This window comes from Podarcis raffonei, chromosome 5 (assembly GCF_027172205.1).
Source record: "Podarcis raffonei isolate rPodRaf1 chromosome 5, rPodRaf1.pri, whole genome shotgun sequence".
Taxonomy (NCBI): Eukaryota; Metazoa; Chordata; class Lepidosauria; order Squamata; family Lacertidae; genus Podarcis; species Podarcis raffonei.
This window is the reverse complement of record NC_070606.1, coordinates 16,365,905-16,375,645: the sequence shown is the minus strand read 5'-3', so window position 1 is coordinate 16,375,645 and position 9,741 is coordinate 16,365,905. Positions and strand designations below refer to the sequence as shown.

Below are 9,741 nucleotides of genomic sequence, written 5' to 3'. Positions count from 1 at the left end.
TTCATTGGATGGTATTCATTGCTTTGCATGAAAGAAATGAAGGTTGCTTTGGCTAAGGTGGCATAAACATCTGAATGGTTTTGTGTGCATGTTGAAAAACACAAAGGGCAGCCTTCAGGAGCTTTGGAAATACCAAGTTTTATTGCAAAGCTTAAATCAAATCCTTCCCAGCTGGAAAAGTGTGAGACAAAGCTCTGGAAAGAGACAGGAGGAGAGCTATTTTCAGCCATGCTTTAGTGAAACATCCAGAGTCTATTGCGGGCCAGGAGGTGGGGGGAGCACAGAGGGTGAGATTGACAAGATGCATGTGCAAAATGACTCTGGCCTCTTACCAAAAGTGGAGTCAAAACGGCTGGTGATAGTCTGCTCAGCAGCTGGAGATCTAGAAGGGTATGGAGCATTGGTCTTGCAGGACTAACCTCTAAGGAGGAGGGGGGAAAGGAAGTAGTGGGCTTTAGGACGGACTTGAGAAGGTTGATGCTCCTTGCCGCAATGGAAGAGGAAAGCACCATACCTTAAGAGTAAAAAAAGGTTTATTTTTATTTTCGAAAAGGACATTGTCGCCAAAGGAAAAAGACTGTGCTGAAAGCATGGGAGCTGAAGAAGAAGAGGTCGTTGTCACTCTCTCTGGAGGGGCACCCTGGGGCTTCCGTTTGCAGGGGGGCTCTGAACAGAAAAGACCCCTTCAAGTGTCAAAGGTAGGAAAGGAATATATTCTAACCGTCTAAAGGTGAAGAAAGGCCAACGGTTTAATATGTGGTGAAACTTGTTTGACTGCTTCGCTGCATTTAAATAAGTTTATTCTCAGAGCAGAAAGCATGCATTCAAACTACTTCCACCAGAATTGGAATGCCAGTCTTCATCCTTGGACTGTGTAGTTACCCGTTTTAATATACAGTAGCAAGGCTTATTTCCAAGGAAGCATGCATGGAATTGGACTTCAGGATAGTATTAGGCAACATATAACTTGTGAGGTTCATATAGTATTGTGGGCTGGTTTGTGCAGCCAGTGTTTTTGTTAGCATCCTTATTTTTAAGGTAAGCTTCTAATGCAATGGTTAACAGTGGCACATTTTAAAATGCAACTCATGGATTGAAAATGAGGCACTCAGTAAAATGAAGCCTAGATTCAATATGGTTTCAAGTATGGATGCAACATTTAAATGGTTAATCAGATTAATCTATTTACAAATTTTCTGTTGACTAAAACAGTGTTCCTGATTAGTTGGGCAAGTACTTGTAAAAAGTGAAAATGACAAGCACCATCTTTGTTAAAAAATATTTTTTAATGACAAGCACTGTCTTAAAATGTTTCTTTTTTTAAAAAATATTTTTATTAAACAGTTTTTATAGTCACACTAACAAAACATAACAACGACAAATACATAAACAAGCAATAACAAAAAAAAAACAACAAAAAAAACCAAGTATCATTTCATATCCTTATTTCTTAAACCTTTCTTCCTCGACTTCCTCATGCCTCCCTTTTCTGTATTCCAAATTCTAATCAATTACTCAGCAAATCTTCCCTTCTTTTACTTTAAATTTAAGCTAATCTTCCTTATTCTCCTTGTCTTAACCATTGCTAATAGTAACCATTTACTTTCCAGTCCAACATCATTCTAACTTTCATTAATTTTGTAGTATTTCTTTAAATAGTCCTTAAACTTTTTCCATTCTTCTTCCGCTGCTTCTCTTCCCTGGTTTCGGATTCTGCTCGTCATTTCTGCCAAGCCCATGTAGTCAATCACCTTCATCTGCCATTCTTCCAGTGTGGGTAGATCTTGTGTCTTCCAGTACTTCGCAATAAGTATTCTAGCTGCTGTTGTAGCATACATAAAAAAAGTTATATCCGTCTTTAACACCCCTTGGCCGACAATGCCCAAGAGAAAGGCCTCTGGTTTCTTAGTGAAGGTATATTTAAATACCTTTTTAAGTTCATTATAGATCATTTCCCAGAATGCCTTGATCTTCGGGCACGTCCACCAAAGGTGAAAAAATGTACCTTCCTTTTCTTTACATTTCCAACATTTATTATCAGGCAAATGGTAAATCTTTGCAAGCTTGACTGGGGTTATGTACCACCTATAAATCATTTTCATAATATTTTCTCTTAAGGCATTACATGCCGTGAATTTCATCCCGGTGGTCCACAACTTTTCCCAGTCAGCAAACAAAATATTATGACCAATGTCCTGAGCCCATTTAATCATAGTTGATTTAACCGTTTCATCTTGTGTATTCCATTTCAGCAGCAAATTGTACATTTTTGACAGATTCTTAGTACTGGATTCTAACAATTCAGTCTCCAATTTTGATTTTTCCACCTGGAAGCCAATTTTACTGTCCAATTTAAACACTTCATTTATTTGGTGATAGTGCAACCAATCTCTCACCTTCTCTTTTAATTTCTCAAAACTCTGCAATCTCAGTTTGTCCCCTTCCTTTTCCAGAATTTCCCAATATCTTGGCCACTTCGACTCCATATTTAACTTTTTAACTGCTTTAGCTTCCATTGGCGACAACCACCTTGGGGTTTTGTTTTCCAGCAAATCTTTATATCTGACCCAGACATTTAATAGTGCTTTTCTGACAATATGGTTTGTCTTAAAATGTTTCACCCTTTTCTCACATGAGAAAATGTCTAATGTGTGCACACATCATGTGAAAACAAAAGTATATATTTTGCTTCGGAACTATTGTTCTACTCCATATGCACATTTATTCAACAATTAAATTAATTAATAAAGATTACATACATACAACTCTCTAGATACAATGCTTTTTCAGATCTGAGGTTTGTTTAAACAAGGCAGGTGCATGTATCTCTCAATTGTTATTTGTCCCTTGTAGATTAATTGATTGTGGGGCTTTGTCCCATGAAAATAGTCACATAAATTCTTCTCTGGTTTGGAACAAATTTCATGAACTTCTGGAAAGTCAGCTGCCTCTCTGTCTTTAAGAAATGCTGTATTGACCTATCATACATGAAACAACAGTTTCGATGGAATGATCTGATCATGCCCAGCAAGAGGGGAGGGTTCCTAAATGCAGGCTGCTGAAGTAAAGCCTTATAGTCTTTCTTGTGTGCAAGCTATCAATTTCTACCTATCTAATCTGTATGCATATGCTGCAATACTGCTAAAGGTAGCAGTGATTCATATTGAAACTAATGGAATATATTAATCTTGTTTTATGTAAGTTGCATAACAATCATGCCTAGTCATGAGTGTTAACTGGACACTTGGTACCTTGCTATCTCCCACTGAGCAGCAAAATGTAATAGCTAATGTAGTAGCAGCAGCAGCAGCAGCAATAGTAGCATAGTTTATTTTTTATATGCCACTGTTCTACCAAACTGAGTTGTTTTAATTTTTTGATGTTTGTTGCTCTGGGCTCCTTTGGGAGGAAGATTGGAATAGAAAATTATCAAAATAAACAAATGTACTCATATACAGCATAACCAAACAAGCCATTCAATAAAATAATTAAAAATACAGTTTGCAATATCTAAAAGCAAATACAAACAACACTAAAGTAAAAGTAACAAGGCTGAACAGTTTTGCACCTTAAAACTGGCAGTAATAAAACTAGGTGTTGCAGTTTAAAAGGCTGTTGAAATAAATGCATCTTCAGTTTCTATCAAAACAGACACACAAAGCAGAAGCCTGTGCAATTTCGATAGGGAGAGCATTCTAGAGTTGCACCCTGCCACAGAAAAAAGCCTCATCTATTTTACACACTTGATGAATGTCCCAAGATAGCACGCCTAGAACAGGACCTCTAGAGTTAATATTCAGTCCCAGGTGGGCCTATATGGGAGCAAGCAAGAGAGGAACAATAGAACATTAATTCATCTTTGTTGATTGTTCAAAACTTCCTGCACTGTACAAACTTTAAGAAATTAACCAAGCAAACCAATCCTCATATTATCACAGGACTGGAATTAGGTTACTGCTGTGCTGTTCAGATGGCCACCACATTGAATGGGTGCTAAGCTTGCAGTGCAGGGCAATGGGGGGGGGGGAAGGGATAGTACAAAAAGCAGTGTAAAAATGACAGACATGCACCCAGCATCCCTAGACAGTTCACCAGTGCTCACAGTTGGGGGCTGTGACAGCACCCATGTGCCACTGACGCATGAAGGAAGCCAATGAAGTCACGATGAGAGTATTTCCACAGCACACACCCATGCTTCACTACAAAAAACATGCAAGATGACACCATTCTCCCTCCAATGACCCCACTGACACAGCCCCTGTCGGTTTCCATACAGGGGTCCAAACCCCTTTATGCTCTTCGCAGCCACTGTTTTTGAGGACAGTACACAACCGAAAGGAAGACTTGCAACACAGCACTCACATAGCTTAATGGGCACATATCGTCTCTGGGATATGGGTTCAAGAGCTGCTCGGGGATGGGAAAGAACCTTTCCCCAAGCACCCAAGGGAAGGGGTGACGGGACACGCAACAAGGGCAGCCACAGCTGCATACTGGCAGCAACTTCCAGTGGTTCACACTAGCAGTGGGCATAGTGTTGAGAAGCAGCGGGTGGCAGTTTAAGCCCCAATAGGGAGAAGGGAGGAACATTTACATATTTCTCATGCAGGGGGGGGGGGAGTTGAGGACTCAAGCTCTACAGAGCAGATGCCTAACCACTCAGCCACAGCAGCAGATAGCATTCAGATGCCAGGAGCAATGGGAGGGAAAGTCAGTAGTGAAGTCCTGGGAGGGAAAATGAACTGGTATAAGGTTGTGCTGTTGATGGCTATGTGGCTGTGAATTAATGGGAAAAAGAACACAGCAGGGTGCTACTCCCTCATGCTGCCAACGTGTCTACCCTATTTCAGCCATTCTGCCAACACATCTTTTGCCAGTGCAGCAGCTCAGCTGGAGAAGGGTTCAGCCAACGCTAGCTGCCACTGCATCCAAGATGATCTGCTGCTTTATCCGGAGTTCCACCGGGGTAGTAGGGCTTCTGCCAAATGCTCCAGCCCTTCATCTGCCAGATCTTCAGGAAAGGGTTGTCGCCCCCAGATCAGTAGCTATCAGAAATTCAACATTCTTGGATGAATCGTTTAGCTCCTGCCATCATGCTATTGCAATTGTAGCCTCTATGCAGCTTCCAGAAATACCTGTGTTACTGGAAAATGGGATTAGGTTCCAGACCTAAATGCTTTGGTAGAAGTAAGCTGTTAAAGGGAATGAGACCTTTGTCAGTCTTTGAAGCTTTGGTGACTAGTGATGGGATACTACATGCAGGCTGAAGAGCATATGTGCACCACAAACTTAAACAGGTCTTTCTGTATTGCCTTTGGGATTCTCCCTAGACCACATGCTGCACACAAAAACCCCTTGCGTCTTTTTGCCAGGACATAATGTATCCTTGAACACTCTTGCTTGCCTTGGGCAAGAGAGAGGAGTGTGTGAGTATGTAGAAACTCATCTGCACTGTATAGTTGTACCACTTTAACAGTCATGGCTTCCCCCAAATCATTGTGGGAACTACAGCTTGTTAAGTGTCCTGAGAGTTGTTTGCAGGCCCCTATTCACCCTCACATCTGGGACGCGGGTGGCGCTGTGGGTAAAAGCCTCAGCGCCTAGGGCTTGCCGATCGAAAGGTCGGCGGTTCGAATCCCCGCGGCGGGGTGCGCTCCCGTTGCTTGGTCCCAGCGCCTGCCAACCTAGCAGTTCGAAAGCACCCCCGGGTGCAAGTAGATAAATAGGGACCGCTTACCAGCGGGAAGGTAAACGGCGTTTCCGTGTGCTGCGCTGGCTCACCAGATGCAGCTTGTCACGCTGGCCACGTGACCCGGAAGTGTCTCCGGACAGCGCTGGCCCCCGGCCTCTTGAGTGAGATGGGCGCACAACCCCAGAGTCTGTCAAGACTGGCCCGTACGGGCAGGGGTACCTTTACCTTTACCTTTTTATTCCCCTCACAGAGTTACAGTTCCCAGAATGGTTTAACAGTCAATCCCTCTTCCCAGGGAACCCTGGGAATTGTAACTGCAGGATTCCCTGGAGCAGAAAAGAAAGCTTGTGAAGTAGCAGCGTCAATTCTTTTTTCTTAATGATCTAGCCAGCTGCAGCATCACAGTTTTATGTGGTTGAGAAAATACCCTAGATGTGGGGTTACTTCCTCCCTAGAAGCATAGCCATGAGCGGAGAGGTGCTCATGTCTTCTCAAAGAGTGCAACTCTGTGGAATTGGGGGAAATGGAAAAGTCTGCACACAAGTTGGGCTGCTACTAACGTCAAGTCCTTTTGTCAATATCTAGTGTTTTGTATTTTATGTTGGGGTGATGTTGAACCCTGTGTAACTGAAGACTAGGGTTGGTCTCTTCCGTTAGGCCTCAGGCAGTGGATTTGAAATGTCACTGAAAGGCAGCAAACATTAGTTATTTATTGTATTTTACTCACAGGGTTTGAAATGTCACTGAAAGGCAGCAAACATTAGTTATTTATTGTATTTTACTCACAGGGAGACTCAGAGGTATTTGCTGTATTGGGGTGCATATTTGGGAGGCAAGGTAGCATATGTTGTTTTGCCCAAGGCAGCAAAATGCTTCGGGATAGCATTCTTAAAAGCAATGGAGAAACTGAGCAGTTTATATACCAATACTGAAACCATGCCTGATTGCTTTGGGTCCAAATAATCCATCTCATCAAAGAGCACATGGAGTCACTGTGGTCTGTCCAAATTTGAGCATTATTTAGCTTGTAATCCACTCTGCCCGCCTGCCTTCAAATTGGACCAAAGCAGTCAACACCCACACATATTTGAATTTGTTTATCAGAAGCAACTTCAGTTTCCCCCATTCATACCAAGAGACTTTCCCTTTTTCTAATTTGTTGGTTCTGTTACGCCAGTTAAGTACCAAACAGGGCATTTATACAGATTTGTGCCACAAACAAATTTCTAAGGGCACAATACACTATGAATTTCTATGTAAGCCCCATTGTGATGTATGTATGTATAAATCATCTTTTACATGTGAACAAGTGGAAATTCTAGTGTTGGTGGGACACAGTTGTTGAATACCATCCTGTGAACTTTGTTCAGTAACAGATTGGCAGCCAGTGTAAATTCTACAAACAAGGTGCTATATGCTGGCAGTAGTTTGTCCACATAAGCAATTGAGTAGTTTTGTACTCCTGCAACTTTTTGACCAACCTCAAAGGTAGCCCCATATAGACTGCATTGCACTACTCCAACTTTGAGGATACCAATGCATGAACAACTGCATTGGTCAAGCTATCCCAGCCCAGGAACGGCCACATCTGTTTTACCAGCCCAAGCTGGTAATAGGCACTCCTAGCCACTGAAGACACCTGTGCCTCTTAATGACAGAGCAGGAACCACAAGCACTCCCAAACTATGCACCTGCCTTTTCAAAAAGAGTGTGACCAAGAGCAGGCAACTTGCTGACTTCCTGGTTTTGGGAACCACTCACCCACAGAGCCTCTGCCTTGCCAGGAGTCAGACTCAATTTATTAGTCCTCATTCAATTCACCACTGCATCCAGACACTGGTCTAGACCTTTCTCAGCCATTCTCAATTCAGACACTACGGAGAAAGAATTGGATATCATCAGCATACTGTTGACACCTCAGTCCAAATCTCCAGATAACCACTCCCAGCAGCTTCATACAGATGTTAAATGGCTCTGGGCTTGTTTGCTTGTGATTGGCTGTGGTGATCTTTGTTTTCGTGTGTGAGTGAGGTGTGTGTGTGTTTTGGATCAGGTTAGCCATATTGATTGGTATGCTGTTGGTGGATTATTGTCATTGTCCTGTTGGGTTGTGTATGTGATAAAGGGGAGCCATACAGGGGTGAAGGCGTCTTCTTCTGTTTGTCCCCGTGTCAGTTTCAGTTTATTAGTTAATTTTTCTAGTAGGGCTGTTTCCCATACTATTTGGTACCATTGGTCCATGCTTACTCCTGACAGGTCTCTCCAGTGTCTGGTTATGGTGTTTCTGGCTGCTGAGAGCAGGTGGGTTATGAGTTCTTTGTGGTGTAAATGGGCATTGTTCTCTTGGAAGATGATTTGTAAAAATGTTACATGGAAGAAGAAGAAAAAATACGAGGCACTACACTTCTGTAAAACAAGAAAATCCTTAATAAAAAATATATTAAAAAAAAGATATCCTGGCAGACAGGAGAAAAACAAAACAAAAAAAAGGCTCTGGGCTTAACCTCAGATAACATGCTAATCAACAGAGCACTTCGACCCTATAAACCAGCAAGCTGCCTTTACTTGCTCTCTGTTCAAAAACATATGGCTGTTAACCAGAAGATTAGACCAAGCTATTAGGAGGGTCCCAGTCTGTGAACACCTATTCCTGCTGGGAGATTTTGATGCCAGAGTTGGAGAACATTGGGATGGCAGGCTCCCCAAGGCTATGGGGAGCTGGCTTCAGGCACCAACTCTGCGTTACAAAGATGTCTACAAACAGAACATGAAGATTGGCAACATTAACCCCATCATGGAGGAATACCTTGCAGACGACCGCAGTGCCTGGAAACAGTCAGGTTGTGTATCCACAAAAGTGACTAGAGAAGGAATGACCACTGGGAGGAGCACAGAAAGAAGAAACTATGGTGCATCTACAGCAGCAAAACCGGATGCCTTCATCTGCCCCAACTGCAGCAAAACATTTCTGCCATAACAAGTCTTTACAGCCACAGCAGGCACTATAACTCTCCAATGGTTTGACTTGACCTCTGAAGGCACACTCTTCCATTGTCTCCTGAGACAGACGGATGCCAACTAACCAAGCGGTGGTTTGAGCCCACCTAAGGACAGCTGTGGGTAGGATTCCTTCATTGTAGGTTGTTGATCTAAGGTCCCTTCCATCTCTACAGTTCTATGATTCTATGATTTTGTTATCCTGTCACAGAGAACCCAATGATGTATTCTCAAAAGCCTTTCATCTGGTGTATTTAAATTTTCTCCCATCAGCAGTTCTGAAAGGGAGGTTCCAGAAAATCCTTTATTGTCAACATAATTGTCTCTGTGAATCAGTCCGGTGAGGTAGTATCTGTAACTCACATCTTACGTACTGCACGTCTTATCATGATATACATAAGATTTTTATGGATCTCTTTTATCAGAAATTTCCAGGATGATTGGATTAAATTGGATTGTTAAATAATACTAGATTGCTTTTCTGCTTAAAACTGGACACTTAATGTGATCGTAACTACAAGACTGTGAGCTGTTTTGTGAAACCAACAGAAACTCCAGTTGGAAATGGGACATACAAACTTGCCGTGAGTGAATGGATTTTTAAACTCCACTCATTGTGGCAGCTGCTGGTTCTGCTGAATTAGCCTTTTGGAGGAGTCGGGTTATGATACTTGACATATCCTTTCCATTCCAGTGGAACAGCTGTTGCTTAATACCTTTTCTCCTCATCAGTGCATTACGGACACATGTATTCATCCTTCCCTGTTTAATTATGTTGCTGCTCTCTGGTCTTCCTGTAGGAAGAATTAGGATGTTTCTATATATCAGGATTTCTGGCAATAAATAGTATTTGTTTCTCATTTGTAATGCACAGTCCATACACTGGTTGAGCATCTGTTGTGAAGATAGTGGTATCACCCCCACCCCAGACCTTCCATGTGTTCCTATTTTCCAGGGACATCCCTGATTTAGAGACGCCATCCCGGTTTCTGATTTGATCCCAGAATGTCCCACTTTTCCTTAGGATGTCCCTATTTTCATTGGAGAAATGT

General features: G+C 42.3%; 1 protein-coding gene across 1 annotated transcript in view; it reads left to right on the top strand.

Moving 5' to 3' along the window:
* The window catches only part of SYNPO2L (synaptopodin 2 like), a 40,538-nt gene continuing 30,797 nt past the window's right edge, over nucleotides 1-9,741 (top strand). The window contains exon 1 of the mRNA XM_053388007.1: nucleotides 1-698. Within this exon, the coding sequence (XP_053243982.1) occupies nucleotides 591-698 (108 nt within the window). The 5' untranslated portion in view covers nucleotides 1-590. The remainder of the gene's footprint in view (nucleotides 699-9,741) is intronic.